Consider the following 12,835-nt stretch of genomic DNA (forward strand, 5'->3'; position numbering starts at 1 on the left):
AAGAAGGAAGAGTTGTTATAAAGGGATGTGAAAGCGGGTCAAGGGTCTCACATGACGTAGGACCCAGACCCTAACCTTGCCCATTTAAGAAAAGAAATGTGGGGCCTGAGGATGAGGGAGATATGGTTTAAAAACATTCAACTTCAAAAGAATTCATCAAAGAATGACCGTTTCCTATTCCTAGATAATTGTGTCTTTTTCCAACTTTTAGGAAGACCTAGACAGACGGTATAATATGGAGAAAGAGAAACTTTACAAGATCCGTTTACTACAGGTGAGTGAAAACAAGAGCACAGAAATACACAACTGCATCTAGGTGGGTATGAGTGTCCTGTCGAAGAACTAGAGAGTCTCGGCCTCTGAGAACTGGAGACTATACTAAGGCCGCTGTTTGCCGTCTTCTATTGGTGGTCGAAGACGATAATGATAACGCCTCACGTTGGTGAGTTACTTTCACGATATGGTCTCATTTGATTTGATCCTCACCTCAGGTGGAGAGTAGGTACCGTGTTTCCCCGAAAATCAGACCTACCCATGCCCTCAGCTCTAATGCATCTTTTGGAGCAAAAATTAACATAATTTTTGGGCTGGAGACCGGGTATCAGCACTGCAGGTTGGGTGTAAGGAAGGGCTTTTTCAAGGAGTGGGGACTTGAGCGTCCCCACTTAAAGGCTGATGAGAAGGAGCCAGTGGAAAGGAAGAGCTTAAAGATACCATAAAAGGAACAAATAATTGTATCTTAGATTCCTGGGGGATAAGAAACAAAGAACAGAGGAGTCAGAGCCTGAGTACCCTTGGGGAGTTTGTAGCCTTGGCCAAAAGAAGAAACACATCTTTCCCCCGAACCGGAGTGGATGCGTTCTGCGTTCCAGTTCCCAGCCACAGCTTCTCCATTTATTGCAAGGCGGAGAGTCAGTCGTAATCTGCGATGGGGCCCTCCAGCCAGTAGCAGGATTTGGGGCTTGCATTCGGGCACATGTGTTTGTGCTCTGGCAGCAGTGGGGGCAGTGTCTCGGCTCCTAGAGAACATGGAAGGCCATCTACCAAATGGTGTTGTCTCCTCTCCCTTTTGCACTTAGGCTCGAAGGAATCGAGAAATAGCAATTTTGCATCGCAAGATTGATGAGGTGCCCAGCCGAGCCGAGCTAATACAGTATCAGAAGAGATTTATTGAACTCTACCGCCAAAGTAGGTGCACCAACCACTAACGAGCTCTGGAGTCCGGTCCCAGGAGGGACGCGAGGCGAGGGCCTTTGTCCCACTTTAGTGTGGTGGGGCGTGGCTCAGCGCAGTCCGGGAAAGCCAGCACCGGGAAGGGCTGTTTTGTCATTAGGCCCACGCGACGCTCAGACCATGTAGCCTGCTGGTGGGTGACCCATAGTCCCTGGAGCAGCGCTGGGGTGCCCCTGCTGCCCTCTGCGTGGACACGTGCTAGCGGAGCTCTCAGGGTAACGTCTCGAACCAGCCCTCATCCCAGTTAGCCATTGGGCTCCCTGAGCGCCCCATGCACTTCCCAGCATTACACAGGGCGGCGTAATCCCAGCGTCTCTGGGTCAGTCCTCGCTCACTGTCCTCTCAGACTTGCTGGCTGACGTGATCCTTGCCGTTGGCAGCGTCGTGTTCACCCAGCAACCAGGACTGGCGCTCCCTCAGCCTGAACCAGCGGCCACATCTTGTCAGGCTCAGCGTGGCCCTCAGAGCTGTCGTTGCCTTTCTGTTTCCACTGCTCCTACCATATCTGTTCTTAGTTGCATCATAACTTAGCTGAATGACCATTAGCTGGTCTGCAGCCCCTTCTACAAGTCTCTCATCCACACATGTGACTGCCACTTCTTCCTCTGCTGGCAGATCTTCAGCAGCTCCCCAGGGCCTGCTGAATAAAGCCTCTCTCCTTACCCTGCCCCGACCCTCCCCGCTCGCACTGGCTGCCTGGGGGCCCCTGTCCTGCTCTGAGCCCACCATGCCACCTGAGGCCTCGACCCTTCCTGTTACCTGTGTCTGGGACCCTCTCTCCTCTGTATGACGGAATCTTTCGAGACCCAGCTCAGATACCCTCTCTAAACAGGTCCTTCCTCCAGGCTCCCATTCTCGCGTGGCCCCTGGACACCGCAGACTCTAAGGTGCAGAACTGAACGCAGCCTCCCTAGCCTGCTCTTCCGCTCCGTCCCTGGGATCACTGTCTCGCCCAGCTGGGCCCTCCATCGTCCACTCAGACTCGTGTTGCTCTGCCAGCTCTGTTTCTGAGAATGGTCAAGTCCATTTCTTCTGGACTGCTTCTGTAGCTGCCTTCTCACCACTGCCCAGAGTCTACCCCCTTCTCTACTCTCTTGCCTGAGAGATCTTTCTCAAACATACATTTGATCATTTACACTGTTGCTTATGAGCTCTGATAGCTAGTAACTGCCCGTAACTGGTTGGATAATCTTCCGAACGCTGAGTGCCCTGAGAGTCCTGCGTCCTCTGGGCCGCACCCCTGCTTTCCCCTCAGTCCCTCAGTGCCTCACCCCTCGCAGGAGGGCGTCTGCGTCTTGGCCTGGGACCTGGTCCCCAAGTCCGGCTGCCATTGCCCTGCTGGTCCCACTCGGCAAACTTCGGCTGTTCTTTCACACCCACCTCAGGTTTTGCCTTGAGGTCCTGGCCGCTCAGGCGTCCTTCCTGGCTCACTCTAGGGCACTGTCCTCACGCGAGTCGAATCACGCTTCCATCCACGTGCCGCAGCCCACCCTGCTCAGGGTTTTTACAGGGCTCACATTTACTCGGATGGTTGGGGCAGCCATCCACAGTGGCAGTTTCTCAGCAGAAAATCATTTCTGCCTTAAGTGAAATCCTTCCGCTGAATAATAATAATAATAATAATAAGTAATAATACCTCACATCTGTATATTTCACAGAGTAAACTTCACATATTAAAGTCATTTTGTGATAGGACATTTTTATACCAAAGACATTTTCAATCAGTTGCCCCAAAATATCTACATTATTTTTTAAAACTTATCATCAAATCCCCCACACAGTTGTTGAGCTGGATGGAGTAAGGGTGCCAGCTGTGTTCCTGAGCATTAAAGCTAAAGTTGACTGGCTTACTTAATGGTGGTGATTGTCAGCTTTGGCTACCCCGTTATAATCACCCGGTCCTGCCCTCAGAAAATCTCATTTAATTGGTCGTGGGACTTTCAAAGCTCCCCAGGTGATTCCCTTTTTCAGCCAGGATGGAGTATCACTGTTCTAAAGCTTTTAGCAATAATAATACTTTATGTAGAGCAGTTCATGGGGTGATTTTCATACAAATTAGATGTTGGGAACACATATTTTGATGTTGGGAACATTTTTAACTGTTGCATCAAAATACTTGTGTCAGGTTATTAACTTCTGTTACCAAATATGTTGAGCAAATCTCCCTGACCTTCATTCATCTTTGAGCTGCTCTGCTGGAGGGAGACACAGCTGTTACTGGGTATTAAAGTTAAAAGTTCAATGATTGGTTTAAAGAATCAGATTTAAGTGTGAATGGGAGTTGCCCAAGGAAACCAACATAGCTCAGGCCTGCTGTGCCTCCCCCACGCGTGCTGCTCCAGAAGGAGTCTGTTCTCAGGGAGCCGGAGCCCAAGGAAAACCAGACTCCATGTAGTCTTGGCCGGTGCCTGACAGCCCTTAGGTATGAGGATCTTGAGCTACCGTGTTGGAGCTTAGGCTCAAAGCCTGACTGTGAACCCAGGTCTGGGGATTTTCTCTCTCTAGGTGGCTGTGTATTATGGAAATTAGAGCAGCGAGGAAGTCGCATAGGCTCTGAGCTACGTGGGGCTACCCAGCCACAGAGCAGAAGGGGAGAGTTTGGATAGGAACCCTTCACCGCAGTAACCTCATTCTCTGGTGAATGCGGTACACTCACAGCCCTGGGTTTTGACCACTTGCTCCTAAAGCTCTCTCCTGTTGAGAAGAGTGAAGAAGGGGAGGTGGACTGAGATGCTGAGTAATTTTATAGGTGAAGGTGTTAGGAGCCCTGTTAATATGTGCCCCTTAGTCTTATGCACAGGGGTAGGAAGAGGCTTGTATTCTGCCCTTGGATAGGCGTTGGGAGGGCCACTGATCAGGCCTGTCCCAGGCCTGGGAGTTAGAAAAGTGAACAGGCTGCGGCTCCCGCCCTTGGGGGTGTGGGAGGGGAGGAAGCCCCAGAAACAGGGAGAGCGGGCGTGGCAGCTTCCTCGTCCTTGCCACCTTCCTCCCGGGACTCCTCACCTGAAGGACTGCTGAGAAACTCACCTGTCCTACACCTGACAGGGAGGGGCCTGTAACCCCTCCTATTGGCCTGACCAGTAGGGACTGGTTACTTGCCATCAGGCTGCGGTAGCTCTGCACAGGCTTTTGTGCCCTGCAGGGCTTCTGCCCAGACAGCAAGCCAGAGTGCCAGCCCTGAGAGGTCTTTGTCCTGTAGGGGGTTGGGGGATGCCTCTGTGGGGGGAAAAGGAGTGGGGGTAGGCAGGAGGGAGGGAGGGGAGGTGCTTAGGGTCATTTTGACACATCTTATTCATGTGCTGATTTCATTGCATTTACAGTTTCAGCAGTGCACAAAGAAACGAAACAATTCTTCACTTTATATAATACTCTGGACGATAAAAAGGTTTATTTGGAAAAAGAGGTAAGAAGCTTTATAAAAAGAAAATACTTAATAAAATGAACAGCTACCAGTGCTGTTGACCCCAGGAAGCTGAAATGAACTTGGTGTCTGGGGTGCACCCAGTTTAAGCGGAAGGAGTGCCTGTTGGATGCCCAGTGCTGGGATGGAGTCAGAAAGTGCAAGATGCCACTGGAGCTCACTTGGTGCAGGGTGAAGTGAGACTGGTGCACAGTGGTCTCCTGGTGCCCTGTGAGAAATGCCATCCTTCAGAGAAGCAGTGGAAGCCTGGGGGGTGTATAAGGAGGGGTCCTGGAGTGGGTGAGACTTTAGTTCGGGTTTCAGAGCAGGAAGCAGCCAAATGAAATGGGGGTGGTAGGCTTGTCATAGTTTACATGGGGAAACGTATTTAATCATCAGAGGCCGACAGAGGCATGACCTAAAAGGATTGCAAAATTCAAAGCAAGGGTGAAAAGGCATTAACACGGCAGTGATAGCCCCCCCATATTACCCTGATTCCGGGTTAAATCCATTCATGATTCAGGGGTCCCCCAAGTTGGGTGACAAATGACTGAGGCATTTAGAAAAAGAACGGTAGCGGTCTTCAGAGTAGCAGCACGGAGTGTGGAGGGAGCATGAGCTTGGGAGTCACGCACATTTGGGTTCGAGCCCGGCCTGATTTTCCTCACTAGGAAAATGGGGATACACCTGCTTTATGTGATTATGATGGAGACAGAAGGAGAAAAATGTGAAGGCCTTTGTACGTGGTAGTTCTCAATACACTTAGCTCCTGCCTGCCCCCTCACCTTGAGGTTGACAGAATTTGTTTTCATTTTCTCACCTTGAAACTTTGCACTAATTACCACTTTAATAAGAGCAATATTACAGATGTCTCTTTCACCGAACCTACCTGGAGGCATCTGTAATTATTGTCACCTTTATTGCCTGTTCTTCAAACTCGGTAAATCGCTCTCCTAGTGGGCACTCCTTGAGAATGGGTTAGTTATGTTTTTCTCTGTTTCCAGGGCCTTCCCCAGTGATGGGCACATATAAAATGTTTGAATAGATAAGTTGAGTGGATTTGCTGGGATTTAGGTCAGACCTGGGGGTAGCTCTGCTACATGTCCTGACCTTGGAGTCTTCCTACCTGGGGTGGGAAAGACTTGCCAACCCTAACTTAGGGACAGGCCAGCCCCTTCTGACAAAGCCTTGAAGCCACTGACCTTCCTTCATCAGCAGTGTCTGGAGTTGTTGCATTCATTTAAAACCAAGGAGTATGCAGGGGAACAGGGCTGGTTAATTCTAAGCCATGTTAACAGAACTTCGTATTTGAATAAATTGTGCATTTATTCCAAATCTATTTATGCCTGTGGTATTTTAGCTTTCAAACCTCCCAGTGGAGTCATAAGGACAAGAATATCATTTCAAAGTTAGAGACTAGGATCCAGAAGTCCAACTATAGTAAATGCTCAGTCCTGAGCTCACAAGTTGAGTTAGCAGCGCAGCCAGAAAGAGGAACTAGGTTTCTAGTTTCTCGGTCTCAGAGCTCTGCTTTGGACTGGATCACTGGGGCAGATAGAGGGCCCTACTATGCAGGCTGAGGCAGTTTCCATGGGAATGGAGGCTGTGAATGATGCATTCACAGAGGCTCAGAGCCACCCAGCAGCTGGCCACATTGGCAGAATATTTTATGGGCAGGAATAGGACCAGCAGTGTTCTCACTGCTCACCCCAATTGACCCTCTGCTAAGCTGATAGCTTTGAAATAAAGTGCAGTGTTTGCAGAATCAAAGGGCTGTGGTGGCAGCTTCCCCAGAGCTCTAATGTCAGCTTAGTGTCTTCTCTGCAGTGTTCAGCTTCCTTCAGGGAGCCCCCTTCCCACATTCCTGTGTCCATGGGTGCCAAGGTAGATTCTCGGGGAAAAATGACGCGACTGAGAACGAGTTGCTCTTTTTTTTATGTTTCCTTCGTCTCCACCAAAAGCGCTATCCAGAGACAGGACAGGCTTTCAGTGGTGGAGGCAGCACAGGGGTCTTTCTGCCTTTTGCTTACAGTTGGTTTTGTTGTTGCTCCTCAGATTAGCCTGCTCAACTCAATTCATGAGAACTTCTCACAGTAAGTACCGTCAGGCCGCCAGTCGTCCTGCGTGGCAGCGCCACGGTGTGCCCTGCACTGTGTCCCCTCGCCTTCCTCTTGCTGGTGTGAGTGAGCAAACCGATGCCAGCTGTGTGCTTCTGACACCTTCCCCGCCACTGCCAAGAGCACATGGGTCTCGCTTTACACGGTCCTTGAGTTCTTGCAGAAACAGTGATATTTTAAAAACACCAAGGAATGTCTTAGGAAAAAGTTAACTTTCAAATAAGTTGACTATGCTCAACTAGTGTAACCTCATTGTGTATTACTTTTTTGTCTTGTTAAGATTAGATTAATACCATTTGTTCTTGAGGACATAGATGCCTTGAAATTTACATAATGAAATAATCTATAGGAATTTTTTAAAGATTCTTAAAAATCTTACAGGGCATTTTATTTTCAAGTTAATGTGCATCCTCTGAACTACTTTATTCAAATAAGAATTTTTTTTTCCAAAAATTAGATGGCAGGGCCCACCTGTACCCAGCTCCTAGCAGCCCTCAAGCATGCCCGTTGTCCCCTGGCCCATCCAGGCAGCTCCGGGGCCTGTGCTCTGTGTAGCAGGCTTCCTTTCCTTCTGGTACAAATCTCTACTGTCCCCTGCCAGGTGACCAGTGACTAAGAGTTTAATGGATTGCAAGCTCTAGATTTTAAACTTCATTTCAGTTAAACAGTTTTAAACAATTAAAAACTAACAAAACACCCAGAGCTCCCTGGTAAGAGTCAGTTAGTGACTTACAACCTCGTGACATGTCTAAAAATAGTGGCTTCATCTTTATTCCCTGACAACTGAGAGAGTTGTAGTCTGAGTGTGTTTGTGAGGAGTTCTGCTTTCAGCGTCCTATGGAGGAATTCTGAATCTTGGATCCTTGCGCTGTGCCCCTTCTGGTTTCACTCCTTCTGTAGAACTGGAGGTGAAGGGGACTGTTTTAGGACATCAGGGAATCTGCTCCTTTAGCTGCTGCTTGTAGAAACAGCAGGTTTCCCAGCCCTGGTACTAAGAAAAATCTCAGAATATGCCTACTAATTTTGAGCCGTGTCTCCAAAGCCTGATTTTTAAGATCTAAATGGAATTCATTTCTTAAGCAGTATCTGCTATCATTCAGAGTAAAAAATGTTTTTGTTAATTTTAGTGACATTTTATTTTACTTTAAGAAAATGTGTATTAAGAAAATTGTAGGTAAAGTGTAAAAAGGATTAATATTCAGTTATTAAAACCAGGCGAATTGTTATGCTTTCCTCAGAGTTTAGAATTGTTAACTGCCTGGGACCCCGGGGCCCCATGAGTCCACCCTGCCTTGCAAAAGCCTAGTTGGGCATCATGTGGTCACAGGCTGACTCCCCAGCGCCTCCCCCTGTCTCAGAGGCCTGTGTGCTGGTCACGCCTCCACTGGTTTTTCTTTCAGAGCCATGGCTTCCCCTGCTGCCCGGGACCAGTTTCTACGTCAGATGGAGCAGATCGTAGAAGGAATTAAGCAAAGCAGAATGAAGGTCAGATGTCTTCTTTTGTGTAACGGGGTCCGGGTTTCATAGTGGTGATGGAGAAGGCCCTGGAAGAGCAGCTTCTTCTGGTTGCTCTGGCAGTGGGTGGAGCCAGCTCGGGGGCTGCCTGCACCGCTGGCTCAGAGGCAGCTCTTAGCGGTAGCTCCGTGATTGAACACCTACTGTGTGCCATGTACTGCCTAATCCTCTTAACGCCCTCTTCAGTGAGTGCTGTCTTACCCACCTCACAGATGAGAAAACCGGCTTTCCCCAGCTGCCTCCTCTCTTGCCCAGAATCGCTTCCTCACTGGGTCTTTGGTTCCTGACATTCATTCCTTGGGATCCTGAGAGCATTGTAATGTTCAGGAACTTCCCGTATAAAAATGCAAATCACTGCTGAACTCAGTTCTACTAAAGTGAAAGGCTATTGAATGCCTCAGAAATCGGAAGAGAAAATAGAGGAACTGAAAAGGCGTGCAGGAGCTCCAGAGGTAGCTTTGCAGAGAATCATCCAGTCTGGGGCTGCATGGGGTTTCCCTCATTTCGTGGCTCTGCACGTGGACCGTGTGGTCAGTAGTGAAGCACACTCACTGTCTGGAAGCCAGAGCCAGCTGCAGTTTCTAACCACCAGAACCAGGTGAACCCTCACAGCTTCCAAACATCTTGCTTAGTCCTGTGTAAGAAATGGAACACACCAGAATGATCCTCAGGCACAACAATAAGACCTGCTGGGGACTGAGGGCATCTCCTCTCGTGATCTGGGGCAGACTGGTCCAGTGAGTGATGCTGGAATGAAAGAAAGGGTTGTCTGTGGGCCTGTCGTCATAAAAACCCATTCACAAAAGACAGACCTTGAGGCTGCCTGGAATCTCATTCACAAGAGATGAACTGAGGGCAGAAGCTCTCCATATCTCTTTCCCTGTAGAAAAATATTCATCTCCCCATTAACGACTTAAGTAAAATGATGTCAAAGGAGAAAAACAACATCACTAACATGAAGACTTTTCATCCACAAAATGAAAGCAGAGGTGAGGCAGCACTCACCTTGGGCTGGACACTTGCCCCAGGCAGGACAGGCTCTTGCAGAGAGTGAATGGAGCCCCTTCTTTAGGATGTGGGGTGTGCGGTAGGTGGAGGACAGAGAACCTGGCTCACCGTGAGCCTGTCGCAACCCAGGTCTCAGTGTGGCGGACCTTTCCTCCCTGCCATTCTCCTCCTCGGGGTTTTTTCCTTTGGCTGCTTCCCTTCCTCTTTACTAGGAGATGCCTTCCTGGGGAAGAAAGTGTATTGAGCCCTCATTCTCTCCATCCTTCCCCAGGCTCCATGCTGTTGGCACCTCGGTGCTGTGTGGGGCTGGCCTGTGCGCTGTGTGCTGTTTAGCACATCCCTGGCTCCGACCAGTAGATACCTCACAGCTGTGGCCGTCTAAACTGTCTCTACACAGTGCCGAGTGTCCTCGGGGGGCAAAATCGCCCTTGGTTAGGAACCACCAACCCGTTGATTTTCAAATTGTTTGTAATCACCAAAAAAAGAAAAAAGGAAGGAACAGTTAATGCCCAATGATAGGAGAAATGTTGAATAAATTGTAGAACCTCTATGCAATATCATGCAAATAATAAACCATCCTCAAAAATGATATAAAGAAGGAAAATACTAGTAATAGTTGCCGTTTGGATATTGTCAGCAGCCCTTGATCAAAACGTGCCTTTTCATTACCATTTCACAAAATGTTTCCACAGATGGAAAAGAAGAAGCAAGAGAACAAAATGAGAAGAGACCAGTTGAATGACCAGTACTTGGAACTGTTAGAAAAACAGAGGCTATACTTTAAGACTGTGAAAGAGTTCAAAGAGGTAAGAGGAATGGTTGGACCCGGCCTATAAGGCTAAGGTGAGATTTATGTTCACCTCTAGATGAGGCTTTAAAAATCAGAGCAATGCTTTGGTTTCCCACTGGTCTGTAGTGGGAAATAGCCAGTTAGCAGTGTGATTGGACAGTAAAGTGTGGCATCCAGGTAGTTCAAGATTGTGTTATTCTGAGGCCATCTTGAGGTGCTAGCTGAAATGTCCTAAGAGACATCACATCTTTATTTTCATTTTCCTAACACGTAGTAAGCGCATTAAACTCATAAAATGGCATCATCATCCCCCATCAAGGGCCACCTAGAAACCGGGAGGGGCCTTAAGAAGCCGCCTAGGAAGAGTGTGCCAGGCCTGGCTTGCAGTCCCGCCTTTACCACTTACCGGCTGTGCGTGGGCAGTGCCCTGATGGCTCCAAGCCTCGGGTTCCTCATTGGTGGGTTCTGCTGGGTCAGATGAGAGATGAAAGTACCTAGTTCTGTGTCGGGCACATGTAACACCCAACACTCGCCAAATTTCATTTGTCCCTGTCTTTTCTCTCTGCATTTGGGCAGGGTTATTCTCCATTGTTCCAGAAAGAAAAGTGTTTGCCCTTTTCTTAAGAGATCTTTCAGAAAAGAGATTATTTTGTGACTTGCCAGGCTCTCAGCCGCTTATTTCCAGGTTCCTTATTGTAACCTAAATCCATGTGGGTTTAGTGAGTTTAGAGATGGCTGAGAATACAGAAGTGTTACAGGTAGGTTGCAGCGTGGTGTTGGGTCCACAGAGTAAGAAACATAACCGTTCTGTACCAATCATTTTGTTCTGTATATTCTTTAAGCCTGCCTGCCTGCCTGCCTGCCTTCCTTCCTTCCTTCCTTCTTCCCTCTCTCCCTCCCTCCCTCCCTCCCTCCCTCCCTCCCTTCCTTCCTTCCCCATCTTTTCCTTCTCTGCTTCTCCTTCCCCTTTTTGTAATTTTAACTTAGAGCCACAACCCATGGGCATTTCAAAATCTCTCATCCTTTCAGTGACTGTCCTTGTACCTCCTGCCATGCCCCTGGGGATATGTTGGGTTGTAAACAGACCTAGTGCCTCTGTCAAGGAGCTTCCATTGTGGTGGTGGAGACAGATAACAAACAGGGAAACAAACACACAGAAATCCTAGTAAACTAGTAATAACAAATAAGGAGTAATGTCAGTCTTTGCCCTGGAGGGACTGATGTACACGGTGTGGTCAGGGAAGGGCTCTCAGTTCAGAAGGTGGCCATGGGCAGAGCAAGAGTCCTTCAGCCAGGGCGCAGCTGGCTAAAGGCCTGAAGCCTGAACATCGTGGGAGAGTGAGCAGATGAGGTGTGCGAGGCCTGGGGGCTGGGGCGGGCTGACATTTCCGAAGGGCCAGTGAGCGAGCTGGCAGGGAACAGACCGGCCCGCTGCTCCCCGCTGGAGCTCTTTCTTCCCTTTAATTCAAATAACTCACAAAGAGAGAAGGCCCAGAGGAGAAGGATTACATTTCAAATGTTGCATGAACATGCCAGCACTGCCCTTTTGACAGCAGAAACAAAAAACAAATTAAGTTGGGAGGGTAAGTATAAGCTGTCAAAATCAAACCAAATAAGCGACATGGAAAAGCTCATTCTTGCACTGCAGGCCTCAGGGCTGCAGGCTTGGGGTGACCTCTAAAGGAACCTGGTCCTTCAAATACGTTAAGTATCAGATTTCTGTGTTCCTGTCACACCAGGGGAGCGCCGCGGGCCCAGGCGCTGGCCTGTATCTCAGTGTTCTTCCATCCAAAGCAAGGTGGAAAAAAAGGGAAGGAAGTGTGATCTGTTCTTTGGACAGCTAAATATATTTCATTTAAAGGACTCACCTTTGAAAAAGAATAGCATGTCCTCTTGTTTCTTGATGTTAAAATTGCCTTCCTCTTATAAAATAATGGTGACAGTGCACAATCCTTTTTTTTTGTTAACATTTTACTTGGCAGAAATTTTTAACTAGCAACCAGGTGTTAATGTCCCAAAGCCTTAAACTTTTTCCCACAAGCTCCTCCGGGGTAATTGGGGGTCAGCACAGGTATTGAGGAGGAGGTGATGGCGGCTTGCTTGCTCCCCACTCTCCACCCCACACCTCCAGCCAGAGTAATTCTCCTGTTTTACATGGTGCAATTCCGAGTAAGATCTCAGTGGTGGTAGAAAGCAGCTTGAAAAGTTGGGCTTCGATCCCAGGGTGCAGCTTCTCGCAGAACCCTCTCTGTCTCGGCCTCTTCCCACCCGCTCAGTCTGCTCCCAGTTCTGAATTCCCCCCCACGTGCTGGTCCCTAGCTCTTGGCTGGACAGTGATTCCTCTTCGTGCTGAGTAGTATTGTTGTCCAGACGTGGTCTTGGCCGCCCTCTTGCCTGCGGTTTGCTCCACATAACTGAATCCCAGTGACGCCCCCAGGCTCCGTGTAGACACCAAGTCACGCCTTCATCCTGACTCCCCACCTCCTCTGGACCTTTTTATAGAGACATTGGGTTATTTCTAAAATTCCACTGGCTGGCCGGCCCTGGACAGTTTGTTAATAACAAGTCTTCCAGGAAACAACACGTACTCGTACTCTAAAATCAACTTAATCGCAGTATTACTCAATTAAGTAATTGTGTCTCTAAACCACAATCTCTCACAAGGTCACCAAACCAAGATTTAAATTCTGGCCTAGCACTGCTGAATGCAAACCGCACGTTTTTATGCAGCCGCCTTTGCATACGTAACCTTGAGTGAGCTGAAGTAAGTGC

General features: G+C 48.6%; 1 protein-coding gene across 1 annotated transcript in view; it reads left to right on the forward strand.

Annotated features, from left to right (window-relative positions):
• The window catches only part of CCDC93 (CCC complex scaffolding subunit CCDC93), an 82,577-nt gene that overhangs the window by 62,894 nt on the left and 6,848 nt on the right, over positions 1-12,835 (forward strand). The window contains exons 18-23 of the mRNA XM_019748226.2: positions 212-274; positions 1,080-1,188; positions 4,554-4,636; positions 6,689-6,726; positions 8,151-8,235; positions 9,966-10,079. Coding sequence (XP_019603785.2) covers positions 212-274; positions 1,080-1,188; positions 4,554-4,636; positions 6,689-6,726; positions 8,151-8,235; positions 9,966-10,079 — 492 coding nt within the window. The remainder of the gene's footprint in view (positions 1-211; positions 275-1,079; positions 1,189-4,553; positions 4,637-6,688; positions 6,727-8,150; positions 8,236-9,965; positions 10,080-12,835) is intronic.

Source organism: Rhinolophus sinicus, linkage group LG01, assembly GCF_036562045.2.
Source record: "Rhinolophus sinicus isolate RSC01 linkage group LG01, ASM3656204v1, whole genome shotgun sequence".
Taxonomy (NCBI): Eukaryota; Metazoa; Chordata; class Mammalia; order Chiroptera; family Rhinolophidae; genus Rhinolophus; species Rhinolophus sinicus.